The following is a 17,378-nucleotide window of genomic DNA, read 5'->3' on the forward strand; positions in this document are numbered from 1 at the left end:
CCAGCTTCTCCAGCCTCTCAGGACACTGTGCAAAGACCCCGCTTCCATTTCACCCCACCTAGACTGGCAACGTTGAAACATACAGAGCCATCTAATAAAAAGGAAGAAAAGCAGAGGCTACTGTTAAACAGACATAGAGCAGGAGTGATCAGTTGTGGTTCACAGAGGCATGCTCTGCCGATCATCTCAGCAGATTTCGTCACTGACGAAGCCATTTGTCAACAGATCTCTGCAGAATCCCAGCTGATTTCTCCAGCTTTCGCCCCAGGGGTTCAGCCTGAGTCCCTCCACACTCCCTCTCTACCTCTCCATTCTCCCACCCCCCCACCCCCAGCTGCTGCAGGAGCCCAGGAACCACCCTAGCTACCATCCAAGTTCTGTGTGGTGGTGCAAGTGTAAGATTCCAGCTGCCTGAGTCCCTTCCTGTCCCTGTCAGAACCTGGGAACCACACCTACAGGCAGCTCAGGCCTCTGCAGCTGTGCAAGTGTAAGATGCCAGCCTGGATCTGCCTAGCTGTCCCTGACTGCTGTGCCCATGCTCAAGTGGCTAGCCACTCCAGTTGTGCACCTCCACACCACTGGCCTGTAGTATGTCACTGGCCTCCACTGCAGTGTGCCTGCCAGGGTGAGAATGCGAAGCCACTCCACAGGTAAGCTCGCTAACAGCCAGGGTCCCTGTAGCTACTTGTGGGCTCAGATCAGGCCCTGCCTTCTGTCACTGCCTGGCACCACTGTACCCACCTGTAGCTAGCCTCTCTGGCTGTGTACCTGCATGTCCCCAGCCAGACAGTGTCATCAGCCTCCACTGTAATGTGCATGGACAAGGAGAGAGTGGGAAGTCATGGGAAAGCACGCCAACAGCCAGGTCCTCTGCAGCTGCCAGTGAGTCCATAGTTGGCCCCTGCCCTTCTTACCTGCCTTGGTCGCCATCACTACATGTATGTCTGCAACTGGACCCTACCACTACATAGACACCTACAGCTGACCTCTGCAGCCGAGTGTGCATACACCACTGGCTCAGGCCACCACTGCTGCCTGCTCTGGTCCCTAGCTGCCAGGCCTGGAGGCACTGCTGAGAACCCCAACAATGCCTGTAGCCACTGTGGACCCCCCACAGTGCTCACTAAGGACCACATAGTTGTTGATACTGTGGACTACAACAGTCTGAGCCTAAAAGACACCACACCTCTTTGGACTCAGTATTGCCATGCACCCCTGCACTTGGCACCCCTTTACCACTAGACTCAGCCCATGGTCCAGGGCATGATCCAGCATGCCCCCATCCAAAGATAAAAGGTTTCCCTTACCAAAGTCAATCCATAAAGTCTGAAAGAGGTGACTGTTTCTTCACATGTGCAGACACCTATGCAAGGCTACAGGGATCATGAAGAATCAGGGAAACATGACTCCACCGAAAGTATACAGTAAACCTCCAGTTTCCCAAAGAAATGGATATGCAAGAATCCATTGCTAGGATGGAAATCCAGACCAATAATGAGTAAGGAGATTAAATCAGTAATCAAAAATCTCCCAACAAAGAAAAGCCCAAGACCAGATAGTTTCACTGGTGAATTCCATCAAACACTTAAAGAAGAATTAATGCCAATCCTCCTTAAACTCTTCCAAAAAATTGAACAGGAGGGAACACTCCTAAATTCATTTTATGAGGCCAGTATGACCTTGCTACCAAAGCCAAATAAGGATACTACAAGAAAAAAAGACTACAGGTCAATATCGCTGATGAATACAGGTACAAAAATTCTGAACAAAATACTACCAAACCAACAGCAAATTAAAAGGATCACACACCATGATCAAGTGGGATTTATCCCTGGGATGCAAAGATGGTTCAGCATACGCAAATAAATAAATGTGATACATTACATTAATAGAATTCAAGACAAAAATCATATGATCATCTCAACAGATACAGAAAAAGCATTTGACAAAATTCAACATCTTTTCATGATAAAAACTCAACAAATTGGGGACAGAAGGAACATATGTCAACACAATAAAGGCCATATATCATAAACTCACAGCCAATATCATACTCAGTGGTGAAAGTTGGAAAGCTTATTCTCTAAGATCAAGACTGCCCACTCTCACCACTCTTATTCAACATAGTGCTGCAAATCCTAGCCAGAGGAATCAGACAAGAAAAAGAAAAAGAATCCAATACAGAAAAGAAGAAATAAAATTTTCTTTGTTTGCAGATCATATGATATTATAAACAGGAATCCTAAAGATTCCACAAAAAAAAATGCTAGAACTAACAAATGAATTCAGTAAAGTTGCAGGGTACAAAATTAACATACAGAAAACAGATGTGTTTCAATATACTAACAACAAAACATCTGAAAAAGAAATAAAAAAGACAGTCCCATTCATGATAGGATCAAAAACAATAAAATACTCAGGAATAAATTTAACCAAGGAGGTGAAAAATCTGTACACTGAAAACTACAAGACTTTGATGAAGTTACACAGAAATAGAGAAACCAATCCTAAAATTGGTACAGAGTCACAAAGACCCCAAATAGCCAAAGCAATCCTGTGAAAGAACAAAGCCGGAGGCATTACATTTCCTGATTTCAAGCTTTTCTACAAAGCATAGTAACCAAATAGCATGGCGCTGCAATAAAAATGGGCACGTAGATCAATGCAATAGAATTGAGAGCTCAGGAATAAACCCATTCATATACGGTCAACTAATATTTGACAAGGGAGCAAGAATACCCAATGGGGAAAGTAGAGTGTCTTCAACAAACAGTGTTTGGAAAACTGAATAACCACATGCAGAAGAATAAAATTGGACCCCTATATTATACCACTCACAAAAATGAACTCGGAATGGATTAAAGACTTAAGACTTGGAAACAGAAAACTCCTAGAAGAAAACATAGGAAAAAGTTTCTGACATTGGTCTTGTCAGCAATTCCCTAGCTATGACACCAAAAGTATAAGCAATAAAAGTGAAAATAAATAAGTTGGACTACAGCAAACTCAAAAGTTTCTGCACAGCAAAAGAAAAAATTAACAAGATGAAAAGGCAACCTACAGAATGGAAGCAGATATTTGCAAATCATATATGATAAGGGGTTAATATCCAAGATATTTGAAAACTCACGCAACTCAACAGCAAAAATAACAAAGAACGCAATTAAAAAATGGGCAGAGGAACTAAATAGACGTTTTTCCAAAGAAGACATACAGATGGCCAACAGGTATATGAAAAGATGTTTAACATTACTAACCAACAGAGAAAAGCAAATCAAAACCATAATGAGATACCACCTCACACCTGTTAGAAAAGCTATCATCAAAAAAGACAAGAGATAACAAGTGTTGGTGAGGGTGTGGAGAAAAGGGAACCCTTGGGCACTGTTAGTGGGAATGTAGATTGGTACAACCACTATGGAAAGCAGCATAGAGGTTCCTCAAAAAAATTAAAAATACAACTGCCATATGATCCAGTATTCCCACTTCTGGGTTTATATCCAAGGGAAATGAAAACAGAATCTTGAAGAGATATCTGCACCCCTTCTTTACTGCAATATTATTCTCAATAGCTAAGAAATGGAAACAACCTAAGTGTCCATCAACAGATGAATGTCCAGTCATGAGAAAGAAGAAAATCTTGCCATTTGCGACAACATGGATGAATCTTGAGGGCATTGTGCTAAGTGAAATAAATCAGACAGAGAAAGACAAATACTGTATGATATCACTTAAGGGGGAATCTAAAAAAGCTGAATTCATAGAAATACAAAGTAGAATCGTGGTTACCAGGGGCTGGGGGGGGTGGCGCAGGGAAAATGGGGAGATGTTGGTCAAAGGATATAAACTTCCAGTTATAACAAGTTCTGGGATCTAATGTACAGCATGGTGATCATAGTTAATAATACTAATCATACTGTATTATATACTTAAAAGTTGCTAAGAGAGTAGATGTTAAATGTTCTCACCACAAAAAAGAAATGGTAATTATGTGACATGATGGAGGTATTAGCTAATACTATGGTGGCAATAATTTTGTAATATATAAATGTATCAAATCGACACAGTTGTACATCTTACATTTACACTATATGTCAATTACGTCTCAATAAAGCCTGGGATAAAAAACAATTCATAGAATGGCAAAAATAATTTAATACTCTAACCAATAAGTTCGTTCTCTTCTTTGTTTATTTACCAAATTAGTTGTTTCAACTCCTAATTAAATTCTCTGAATAATTTACATGTAGTTTCACTGGCAGACAGATTTTGTTATTTTCTTTTCCATCAAACAGGAGGAGATTTCAAAAATTCTATGTGGAGATACTTTGCCAACAAACACATCTATATAGGAAGATTGGAATGGCATCAAAATGTATTTAAATTGGCAAGATTCACAATTTAATATCTAGGAAATAGTATATATATGTCTCATAGATTCATCTGACTTTTCCTTATGCTTTTCACTTACCATTAAGAGACTTCAAAGCACCTAGTAATCTCTTCTTGTAGACTTTTTCATTAGCTACAGGAAACACATAAATCAGGTCACACACAAGTGAGTGATATGGAAAGACACCAAGAGAGCAAAAGCAGAATTTAAGGTAAATAAAATTTGTAATTTTCTGTAGAAAATTTCTGATTTACTTTGAAATATTTTTTAAAAAATGAAATAACCATCAATGCAGCCTCTCTATTCAACTTTAAACACTCAATTTTATATTCTTTTTCAACACTCTAATTTCTCTTTTCATCTCTTTCACTTAATTCACAGTTTAACTTTTAGATTTCCCTCCCAAGGGAATTCCAGGTTACAAAAGGTATTTCTTAACTGTATAGCAGGATGTGTGAATAAAGGAGTAGCTGATTCCCAAACTATAAAATATTTGATACAATTCCTTTTAAGATAAAACTTGGTCATTTTCTTTTTTCTTTAAAAACAATTTATAATTATAAACTTCTATGAGTTTAAATAAATGTATATATTGGATCATATCATATATGGGTGTACTTTTTAAATCTAATCTTTTGTTGTTCTTTTTATTATTATTGCTTGAATTCCTCCTTTCTCTTCTTCACCCTCCTATCACAACCCCTAATATCGCAGGTAACTCATGTTAACAAATTATAATGTATCTTTACATTAAGCATGTGTATACATGTATGTGTTTTGAGTGTGAGAGTTTGTGTGTGTGTGTATGTGTGTGTATGATTATATAGGCATGGTATATTTCATGCCAAACGATTTTAAAAAGTATTATTTTCTATGCTATCAAATTAGAATGCTATAGAAATTCTCACAAACAAAACAAGAAATATATGCTCCTTATAGCCATATTGATATTTTAAATCCTTACCATCAAGTGGCAGATTTTCTAACAGCTTCATAAATTCCTTATTTGTGAATGTTATGCCCATCTTTCCCAAAACATCTTCCACGTCACTGACATCAACCTCTTCCCCTTCAACACAACAGAAATAACGACAGATTGGTATATTGAGAAAAGCCTAATATTTCAAAAACATAAAAAATAATAATTGATGACATTCAGTTTAAGCTACAATAGGAGCATGAGCAGAATAACACACTGAGAACTGTCCAACATTATCATTTACTGTCAGTGAAACAGAATTTCTTCCTTACTCTTAGTAAAATGATAGAAATAATGATGTGGTTTACATGATGCAAATTAGGATATTGTAAGTATATGATCCAAATATTAGTCTCAATGATAAAAGAATCTTTATGAAAGTTTTGCTGTATCATTTGCTGTGTTAATTTAAATTTTGGCTTTCAAAATTAGAAATAGTGATCATCATTGGGAAATATTCCAGAAATGAAAGAAATCACTACCAAAACATTACATTAGAATTTTTGTGCTAAAATGCAGATAATCTAAAATAAAATTCCAGGTAATTACATACAAATATTTAATCAATACAAAAGAAAATGACAAAATAAACAAAGGAAAGATGAGAATATATAAAAATACAATTTAGAATAAAGAATTAAGACATTAGATTTATAGTAAATTCTAACTAACCTGTAATAGTTTCCACTGTATTCACTAACTTATTGAGATGAACCTTCCTATTAGCTATAAGAAAAATAATAATTAGAATATGGAATACATTGTAAAAAGACACAAGAGCTAAATTAGGAAATAGGTTCAACCCGAAATTTTATCTCAGTCAACTAAAAATTTATAAGCAATGGATGACAAAAATTCATTCTTTGTTGCTAGAGAGTTGGCCCAAGAAACCACTTTCTCTTAGTCTTATGCTTGAAGGAATGTTAGAATGGGCTAATGTTACCAGGAATCCTTTTTTCTGATACAAAAGTAATATCTCTCCAAGATTTTTGTTAAAAGAGAGACTTTCACTTTTCATCTTTTACTAATACTTTTCTTTAGTTATTTCAACTACTAACTTGAAATGGCTAGTGACATGTATGGGTGTTTTCAATCTTTTGTTACCAACATACCTATAAAGCTGTGATAAATATTTCGACCTTTTAATCTTGGGAAAAGAAATCATTAGTTGGAGATAGAGAGATATGGAAACTTGCATTGTTCCAATACCAGGAAGGATTGATCAACCCCACGAGGGCCAGCCACATAATTTTTGGAGCAAGCGCAAAATGAAGATACATTTTCATTCAAAAAACAGGAAAAAAGTCTTGTCCTTTCTCCTACAGTCTCTCTCTCAAACTGTCAGGGTGTTTTTTGTTTGTTTGTTTGAATATGCTATTTAATATTGCCCTCTCTTGGGTGTCGAATACTCTTGGGGCAAGTACAGAACCTCACAGGTGTCTTGTGCCCAGTTCCACTACTCAGTATGCATGGAGCCCACCTGCAGGGTTCCCTCTTCTGCCTTCTGCCAGATCTACACACCTGAAAGTTCAATCAGGTATCCCCCTCTCCTATGCGCCTGGAACCTTAACTCACTGGGAACAGTAGACTTTCAAGACTACTGGAACGTTCATGTGGGTACACTCTAGGTATTTAGAAGGGGATATAGGCCAGAAGCTTGACTCTGCCAAATGCACTGTGGTGCTGCCAGCCCAGAATGGGAATGGCTGCCACCATGTCCTGACACAAAATGCCTTCAGGTGTGTATGCCCAACACCAACCCTCCCTGCACTCATGTCCAGGCAATTGTTAAATGAATTTATACTTCCAACCAGAGATAGTTAGTGATTTCTTACTCCTTTTGGTCAGTCTCTCCACTTACCATTCACTCATCAAGTATTGAAAGCCTGTCAAATAAGTGAAAGAAAACATGCTAGGTAACGGGAATACAATATGAATCCACGTATGGTTCTTGCTGACAAGAAGCTTTCAAGCTTTAGCAGAAGATTTATATAAAGACTTCTGTTTGTAATATGATATGGTAAATGATAGAGGTATATAATGAAAAATGAGAAGCCACACAGAAAGTTAATCCCAAATTGAGGACAATTTTTTAGAAGAGTATGAATATCCACGTCATAAATATGTGAATATATTTGTGGAAAGGCAGAGAGTGAGATGGGAGAGGATATGCAATAGGATGCTATAGTATTAAGTATTAGGTAACAAGCAGCATTTACTCATTTGTGGAAGAAACTTTTATTAATACTCTGTTAAATATCAGGCACTACACTAGGCACTGAGAAAGAATACTGTGGATGCTTAAAATAGCAGTATCTGTATTCAAGCAGCTCAGTCTGTCATGTGGAGATAGACACATAAACAGACATTTGCTATCAAAGAAATGATAGCAATTTTTTATTGAGCAAGTTAGGCGACATTCCTGTTACCACCATAGAATGCTGTCCATATCCAACGTGGGTTCAGATATTTCAGTGTGACTGCAGAGCAAATGAGAAACAAGGAGTAGTAAGAAGGGCTGGAAGCCCAGACTAGATGCAAGAGAGCCTTCTATATGCCATGCTTGCACTAGAGAACTTGGGTATTTTTGGTGATCAGTGGCAAGCCACTGAAGGGACTCAAGCAGGGAAATATAATATTTACATTTTAGATAGAGTATTCTGATAGTTTTAAAAAAGATGGATTTAAAAGGAGATAACCTGTAGCTAAGGGCCAGCCCCAGTGGCATAGTGGTTAAATTTGGCGTGCTGTGCTTGGGAGGCCTGGGTTCAGTTCCCAGGCACGGACCTACACCACTCACCTATGCTGTGGTGGTGGCTCACACACAAAACAGAGGAAGATTAGCAACAGATGCTAGCTCAGGGAAAATCTTCCTCAGCAAAACAGAAGATTGGCAACAGATGTTAGCTCAGGGTGAATCTTCCTCAGCAAAAAAAAAAGGAAACCTGTAGAGATGACTTGATTTGGCAATGAGTGGAATACAGGCAGAGAAGGAGAGCAAGGAGTGAAGGATAATACAAAACATTGTAGCCTGTGTGAATAGAAAATGATGATTTGACCTACCGAGGGACCAATTTATGTTGGGAAATTATGACATCAGTTTCAAACATGGTGAAAGGAAGAGTATCTACCAGGAATTTTGGATACATTGATATTATATTTAGAGGAAAATCCTAAGCTGAAGATTTGGAAGTCTTCAGCATAGAGATAATAACTGAAAATACGGGAATATATAATATTTCCCCAGAAAAAGTGTAAAAATAAAGTGAGTATGGACATTTCAGAACAGAATGTGTTGAGGAATAACTGTCTTTTATTATGACATTGGCAATATGGAGTCTCATTCACTCTTTTACTTTAATTCCCCTAATGTCTTTCCTGCTCCATGTTCGTTTCCTGTTTTGAGAGTGGTCTCAGTTACTTTCAATGCTAAGAAACAGAGGAGAACAAGTTGGTATCTATGGATTTCTGAAACAAAGATGCAAGCACTATTATAACTGAACTACTTATTTATGAAAATTAAGAGATAAGTTCTGTGACAAAAAAAGCCCAACAACAACAGCTAGCTATCCGCCAATACTCTTATTTCTCTCTATAATGTAGAATTATACCACTCTCCCTTGCATTTTGGTGTAGTCAAGTGCTATAACAAAGGATTGGTTGTGAAAATGATGGGTATTACATCTCCCTCTTTCACGCTCTCTTCTTCGTTCCATCAGTTGAATACAAGCAATGAAGAGGCCCTAGAAGGAACGTGGATCCCTATATCACTGAATGGAGAAGAGCCACTGCCTGTCAACCAAAAATATTCTTACCTTCAACTTGTACAGCAGAAAGAATTAAACTTTTACTGTAATAATGATATATGACATATTTTAGGGCTTATTTTGCTACATAGATATTTAGCTTACCCTAAATAATCTATGTTCTAGTCTTAAATTAGGATTGGCTCTTTTCTTACCTTTGCAAACAGCTTTTTTTTTAAAACCAAATATCACTAGTAATAGGTATTCTCTTACACAAGGCATAAATGTAAATTACCTTCTAAAAATCCATTGTTATCTACAATGCTTACTATTAAGTGGAAGATTTTTTGTCAGATCTTCATGTTCCTGTTCTGTGAGTTTGAACCCAAGGTTTTCTAGAACAGTATCTAGGTCATCAACTTTAACCATTCCTCCTTAGGAAACAGAGAGGAAAGAATCATGGAAAGAAATTATTTCAAAATATTAATATATTCAGGCATAGATTTTTATCTTACATGCATTTTAGGATAATAAAATATATAAGTGTACAACTTCTTTGTATTATTGAACAGGTATATAAGGTTAGCTCAGTAAATTACCTAAAATGATGTCAAGAACAACATAGATAAAAAATGTTCTGAAGTTGAAGCATTACTTAGGGGACTATAATTGTGGGTTTAAGGTTATTATTTTCAGTGTTAAGTAATAATCATCTCTCAAAATAGGGAGCCAAAAGTATAGAATAAGTAGGTAGTGTTGTCCCCATGGCGTATATGTGGAAAACACTGGGCAGGTCAAGGCAACAGCTGAGAACGATAGTTCAAGCTTTAGACCATCAATGTCCTGCTTTATTGCAATATCTAAGAAAGTGCATTAAAGATGATAACAAATTGCTCCAAGAAGGAAGAGTATCATGGACAACACATTCGCCACAAAGTTCTGCATGGAATGTTGCTGACTGCCATTATTCTGAGGGCCCACAACGTCAGGAGTCCAAGTGCCACCTACAAGAGACTTCCATCCCCAACACTAAGCAGCAAAGCCTGTACCTTTTTCTTTCCTTCCCTACACTCTCTCTTCTCTTGTTCTAAGAGCTAATAGGAGGAGAAAGAAACAATAAAGCAGAATGTTCTGTTAATCATGTTTCTTACATACCTTTCAGAGACTTCACACCATCCAACAACCTGTTCTGATACACTTGTCCAGCAGCTAGAAGAAAAGGCGTAATTTATATCAGAAGTAAAAGAATTAGGACAGTCACACAGTTATTGGGCAACTGGTAATTCCAATAAGAGAGTTTCTATTCTTTCCCTGAGAAATCTGTCCTATCTTCCCATCAAATAGAAATTATTTTAGGAAAAAGAAAGTTGTCTTGGTGACAAAAAATGTATACAGTGTTTGGCAAGTGATAAAACTGCTGGGAAACTCTACTGTGCAGAAACAATCACTACTCTTTTCTGTCTCTTTTCCTTCTCCCCTCCCCTCCTTTTACTAGTCTCTCAGTATCAGTGTCATTTAGGCCTCTCAGCAGCCTGAATGGGTAACATTATTATAATTTGCATCAATTCTAATGGCAAAATTTACGGTTGAAGAACTTGGTGATTTCTCAATTAAATCTCAGCAAACTTACCTTTGCCTAATCATTTTCAGTACTTTTTAGAAGAAATAAAGAGACAATATTTTGAATTGCTTACAATGATCCTCAAACCCCAACTCCCTGGAAAGGATATGCTGGCATTTATATGGCTCACCATCGATTGGTATTGTTTGTTCCAGCTTCATAAATTCTCCTTCAGTGAGCTCGATCCCCATGTTTCCCAGAACTTTTACCAAATCACTGGCATCAACCTTTTTTCCTTTCAAAAGATAAAAACATTAGGGCTTGACAATTTAGGGGAGCATCTAATGATTCCAAATAATGAAAAAATTATCCTCTGTACTCTACCATCTTCAACTTGAAATAGCAAATGGGTAAAATGAGACACACACAACTACACAGAATTATAGGGGAACCATAAAGAGAACATAGTTCCTTAATGTCATAAGAAGAATACTCTCTTAGTGATGAATTTGTGCACATCTAATGCAGCAGAGCAGTATGTTTCCTTTTAAGATTTGCCAACAAATTAAAATAATGGAAATAATAAAAAATTTACAATTCTGGCAAAGGAATCTAGAACTGTGTGGAGATCCTAAATTATGTGATTTTTCTCTTCACATATGCCTATCAAGGTACAGAGGTGTCTGAATATTAGAGAGTAAATCATATTATTGCCTTATTTAAAAACATTTTTGCCAAGGTTACTACCAAAACACAGAATTTTAACTGTATGTTTTAAATTTAAATTGTGCAAATAAATACAGAATAGAATTTTGAAAACAAGTGTTTGATGAAAATGTGATATAGACAAAATATAACAGTCTGGGTAAATTGAGAAAATATTTTTAAAATAATATGATTTTTTTTTAAGATTTTATTTTTCTTTTTTTCTCCCAAAGCCCCCCAGTGCATAGTTGTGTATTTTGAGCTGTGGGTCCTTCTAGTTGTGGCATGTGGGACGCTGCCTTAGCATGGCTTGATGAGCAGTGCCATGTCTGTGCTCAGGATTCAAACTGGCGAAACCCTGGGCTGCTGAAGCAGAGCGTGCGAACTTAACCACTCAGCCACAGGGCCAGCCCCATAAAATAATATGATTTTATAGTAACATTCCACTCACCAGTAAAAGCTTTCAATGCATCCATTAACTTTTTCATTTTAACCTTCCCATTATCTGTTAAGAAAAACATGTAAATCAAATACAGCTATAACACTGACACTCATTAACAACATGGAATTTAAAAAATAAAGAGATATATATATATATACATATAGTCTAATATTTTATCCTATGTTTATCCCTATCATGAGCCAAAAGTTCTAGAATACGATTATTAGAGTTTTGATTCATTGTACTACAGGAAATTAAACCTCTGACAGTTAAGGATGAGATATAAAATGAACTCACAATTTTCCACACGGTCTGCTTCATGACTCCTATGCATTGGAAAATCAATCACAAGGAACAGGATTCACAATTTGTGTGTACTACATATTGTTGTTTGTATTTGGATGTTAGAATTGATCTTCTTATACAATAAGTTCCTGACTTTTCTTTGACACAGAGTTCCTTATTCCTTTGTTCTAAGTAAATTAATAATCATTCCAGTGACTAGCTGAGATAATTTTTAAAGTAGAGATTTTTGCATATTTTTTAAATCAATTTTTAAAAAGACATTAACATGGAGGCCAGCCTGGTGGCATAGTGGTTATGTTTGCATGCTCTGCTTTGGAGGTCTGGGAATCGCAGTTTGGAACCTGGGCACAGACCTCCACACGGCTCATCAAGCCATGCCGTGGCAGCATCTCACATACAAAACAGAAGAAGACTGGCACAGATGTTAGCTCAGGACCTATCTTCCTCACCAAAAAAAAAGGAGAGAGAGAGAGGGAGAGAGAGAGAGAGACATTAACATGAAAGCATATTAAAAAGATAGAATTAAACAGAAATTTGGGATATTATAGGATCTCAGATTTATTTTCCTTTATTAGACAAAAAACAAGACATTTCTTTTGCAGAAAATATTGATTTTTGTCTAATTGTAGATGAAAAATACTTAAATAGAAGCTGCACTTTATTGAAAAATTCTGTTACTTGGACACCATGATTATTGAAATATAATTTACCAATGACAGTTATTTTTTTTAAAGATTGACACCTGAGCTAACATCTGTTGCCAATCTTTTTATTTTTACTTCTTCTCCCCAAAGCTCCCCAGTACATAGTTGTATATTCTAGCTGTAGGTTCACAGCTAGAGCTGTGCTATGTGGGACACCACCTCAGCATGGCTTGATGAGCAGTGCCACATCCAGGCCCAGGATCTAAACTGACAAAACGCCGGGCAGCTGAAGTGGAGCACATGAACTTAACCTCTTGGCCATGGGGGTGGCCCCACAATAACAGTTTTTAGTGGCCACCTATAGGTAAGAGAAGAGTGGCCAGAATAAACTACCAACTGTCCACATTGCTACTAACTCTAGACTGAGAGGAAATTTTGTTTTTCATTTTCTTCTGGCTCTAAAAGTACAAAGCAGACTACTATTCATTTTTTAACAAATTTATTGAAATGTAATTCACATACTGAACAATTCATCCATTTAAAATATACAAGTGAACATTTTTAGTATATGCACAGAGTTCTGCAACCACCACCATAATCTAATTTTAGAACATTTTCATCATCCCAATGAATACATTATATGAGGAGATGATTTCTAAAATCTGAACAGAAACATTAATATGTAGTACATACAGATCTGCCTATTCTGGACATTTAATATAAATGGAATCATACAATATGTGGTCTTTTGTGACTGGCTCCCTTCACTTAGTATAATGTTTTCACTGCTCCACTGCACTTCAGCCCTAATTCAACTTTAATTATATTTCAGAGTTTGTTTCTAGATCATCAAGGGGGATGCCTGAGAATATGGGCTTTGCACCATGGAGTCTGAATTAGGAAGTGGGATATTATGCAACTTTAGAAACAGGAAGAGTTCTGTACATTGTGGCCTGAATGTTTGAAGACCCTTGACGCTGAGAAAGTGAATGAGCACTACCGCATGGCTATGGAAAGTGTCCCTCATGTTGTTAATTTCCCACTTTCTCCCTTTTATTTTCCTATTTTTTCTGCATTAACCTCCTTCCAGACTGTTTTTCATGCTACTTTGTCCCCATTTGCTTGTCTTTTCTCTCACTTTTTATTGTCCTAATAACTGCCCTGTCTGTATTTTTAGCATTCCTTTGGCTCCAAAATTAAAGGAGTTGCTGACATATGTTAATAAAATGACAAGAAAGAATATCATTTTATTTTGTTTCTAAGTTCATTTCTAAGCTTTTATAAGTAGCTTCTTAATGGCAAATAAACTTTTTCAGAGGTGATCTTACAGATGCTCACATCTCAGGTTACCTTCAGCAGTGCAAAAAGTTATACACTCACCATCAACAGCTAGGTTCTTTATCAAATCTTTACTTTCCGTTCCTGTGAGTTTCATTCCCACATTTTGCAAAACAGTGTCCAGTTTAGTGACATCAACAATCCCTCCTTGGGAAAAAGAGAGAAATATAAGCAAAACTGAATAACCTTAGAATGTGACAAAAGCTATAAATTACTGTGTGTTATAGATATTGGTTTCACCTTGAAGAATAAGGTCCAATGAGGTATGTTCGGTTGTACAAAGACTGCCAGTAATAAAGGTGTAATTAGAATTTCTTCCATTGAGGGTTTTTTTTCTGGTATCAGTTTATATAATTAGCTTCTAAAGGTTGTGGTATAACCTGTAGACCATTTGCAGAAACGAAAAAATAAAAGCCACATACTGCTGCCAGTAGGAAAGTGTGATTTTTGTTTCTTGAACAGAAGTTCACATAGTTCTTTCCTCTGAGTAAATTTTCCAAATAATTTCTAATTTCCTCTCATTTTTTGTTAAATTATGAAACATTACAGGAATACAAATTTTTATGATGATATTACTGATACTTGTGTATCCTACCCAGCTTCATGAACAAACAGAATAGATATGACAAAAATATCTTCTGAATCCCTCCTCATCCCCATTCTTTTCCCACCTTCCCCAGAGAGATCTTATATAAAGTGTTTACAATTCCCACACATGTTTTACTAGCATACGTGAAATGATTTTGCAGAACTTTAAAGCTTATATAAATTATATCATAATATGAATTTCCTTTTGCTACTTGCATTTTTCATTCTTTTGTTTTTGTTTTTTAGATTTGTCCATGTTGAAACATAGAGCACTGCTTCATTCATTTTAACTGTTTATTATTCTACTATAATGTTATGCCATCATGTATTGATCCATTCTCCTGTAGATGACATTTAGGTTGTCTCAATTTTTTGGCCATTACAAACAACACTGCAGTGTACATTCGTGAATATGTCTCCTTGTTGACAAGAGTGAGAATCAGGTTTATATACACAAGATAGGAATAGCTGGAGTGGAATATACACATTTTTAACTTCTTAGAATTTTATCTAGCTGCTTTTGAAAGTGTTGCATCAATTAATATTCCTACTAGCAGTGCATGAGAGTTTCCACTGCTCCCTATCATTGCCAGCACTAGGTGTTGCTTGTTACTATTTTTAATTTGTTATCTGGGAAGTGGTATTTTACTGTTGTTTTAACTTGGATTTCCATGATTTACGAATGAAGTACTTTTTATAAGTGATCTCTTTCATCAAATGTCTGGTCTTATATTTATCCACTTGAACACTAGTTGTTTGGCTTGTTCTTACTGATGTATGGGAGTACTTCATGGATTCTAGAAATTACTTCTTGGTTGGTTTTATGCATTGCAAATATCTTCTCAGATTTTAGGCTGCTTTTTAAAATTTTTGTTTAGTGTATATCTGATCATGCAGAAGCTTTTACTCATTTTTATTTACTTATTTCCATTATTATTGAGATATAATGGACATATAACATTCTGTAAGTTTAAGGAGTACAGTGTGTTGATTTGATACACTTACACAAATGATTGCCATCATAACATTAGCTAACACCTCTATCACATCACATAATTACCATTTCTTTTTTGTGGTGAGAACATTTACAATCTACTCTCTTGGCAACATTCAAGTATATAATACAGTATTATTAATTGTAATCACCGCATTGTACATTAGATCTCCAGAACTTGTTAATCTGATAATTGAAAGTTTGTACCCTTTGACCAGTATCTTCTCATTTCCCCTAACCCCCAGCCCCTGATAATCACCATTTTACTCTCTGTTTCTGAGTTTGGCTTTTTTACATTGCACATTAAGTGAAATCCTACAGTATTTGCCTTTTTGCATCTGACTTACTTCACTTTGCATAATGCCCTCAAGGCCCATCCATATTGTCACAAATGGCAAGATTTCCTTATTTCTCATGGCTAAATAATATTCCATTGCATATATACACCACATCTTCTTTAACAATTCATCTGTTGACAGGTTGTTTCCATATCTTGACTATTGTAAAAACGCTTCAATGAACATGGGAGTGCAGATATCTCTTTAAGAATCTGTTTTCACTTCCTTTGGATATATACTCAGAAGTGGGAATGCCGGGCCATATTGTAGCACTATTTTTAATCTTTTAAGGAACTTATATACTGTTTTCCATAGTGGCTGAACCAATTTACATTCCCGCCAACAGTGCCCAAGGTTCCCTTTTCTCCACACCCTCACCAACACTTGCTATTTCTTGTCTTTTTGTTGGCAGCCGTTCTAACAGGTGTGAAGTGCTATCTCACCGTGTTTTTTATTTGCATTTCCCTGATGATTAGTGATGTCAAGCATCTTTTCACGTACCTCTTGGCCATTTGTATGTCTTCTTTGGAAAAATATCTATTCAGTTCCTCTGCCTATTTTTTAATTGGGTTGTTTGTTTTTTTGTGACATATCTTATGATCTATCCTGGTGGATGTTCCATGTGCACTTGAGAAGAATTTCTATTCTGCAGCTGTTGAATGGAATGTTCTGTACATGTCTGTTAGGTCCATTTGTTCTAAAGTATAGTTCATGTCCAATGTCTTCTTGTTGATTTTGTCCAGATGATCTATCCGTTGTTGAAAGTGGAGTACTGAAGTTCCCTACTACTATTGTATTGTTGTCCATTTCTCTCTTCAGATCTGTTAGTATTTGCTAAATGTATTTGGGAATCTGATGTTGGGTGCATACATATCTCTGTCCGATCATTATATCTTCTTGATGAATTGATCCCTTTATCATTATGTAATACCACCTTCATCTCTAGTTAACTCTTTTGACTTAAAATCTATCTTGTCTGCTATAATTACCTCCGCTCTCCCTGGTTTTCCCTTTGCAGGAAATATCTTTTGCCATACTTTCATTTTAAGCCTATGTGTGTCCTTAAAATTGAAATGAGTCTTTTGTAGGCAGTACATAGTTGTGTCCCATTATTTTTATCTATCTAACCACTCTATGTTTTATGATCAAAGAATTAAATCTATTTACATTTATTGTAATTATTGATAGATAAGGATTTACTAATGCCATCTTATTCATCGCATTCGCTGTTTTTCAGTTCCCTTCTTCCTTTCTTCCTCTCTTGGTGTCTTCTTTTCATGATTTTCTGCACTGATGATGATTTTCTGTAGTGGTATGCTTTGATTCCCTTCTTTTTATCTTTTG

The 17,378-nt window shown here is 36.3% G+C and overlaps 1 protein-coding gene across 1 annotated transcript in view; it reads right to left on the reverse strand.

Moving 5' to 3' along the window:
* Positions 1 to 17,378, reverse strand: part of EFCAB3 (EF-hand calcium binding domain 3) — a 494,329-nt gene that overhangs the window by 287,109 nt on the left and 189,842 nt on the right. The window contains exons 44-51 of the mRNA XM_070561747.1: positions 14,157 to 14,261; positions 11,836 to 11,889; positions 10,870 to 10,974; positions 10,274 to 10,327; positions 9,448 to 9,552; positions 6,045 to 6,098; positions 5,358 to 5,462; positions 4,472 to 4,525 (exon numbers count right to left, since the gene is read on the reverse strand). Of these exons, the coding sequence (XP_070417848.1) occupies positions 4,472 to 4,525; positions 5,358 to 5,462; positions 6,045 to 6,098; positions 9,448 to 9,552; positions 10,274 to 10,327; positions 10,870 to 10,974; positions 11,836 to 11,889; positions 14,157 to 14,261 (636 nt within the window). The remainder of the gene's footprint in view (positions 1 to 4,471; positions 4,526 to 5,357; positions 5,463 to 6,044; positions 6,099 to 9,447; positions 9,553 to 10,273; positions 10,328 to 10,869; positions 10,975 to 11,835; positions 11,890 to 14,156; positions 14,262 to 17,378) is intronic.

The sequence above is a fragment of the Equus przewalskii genome, chromosome 10, assembly GCF_037783145.1.
Source record: "Equus przewalskii isolate Varuska chromosome 10, EquPr2, whole genome shotgun sequence".
Lineage (NCBI taxonomy): Eukaryota > Metazoa > Chordata > Mammalia > Perissodactyla > Equidae > Equus > Equus przewalskii.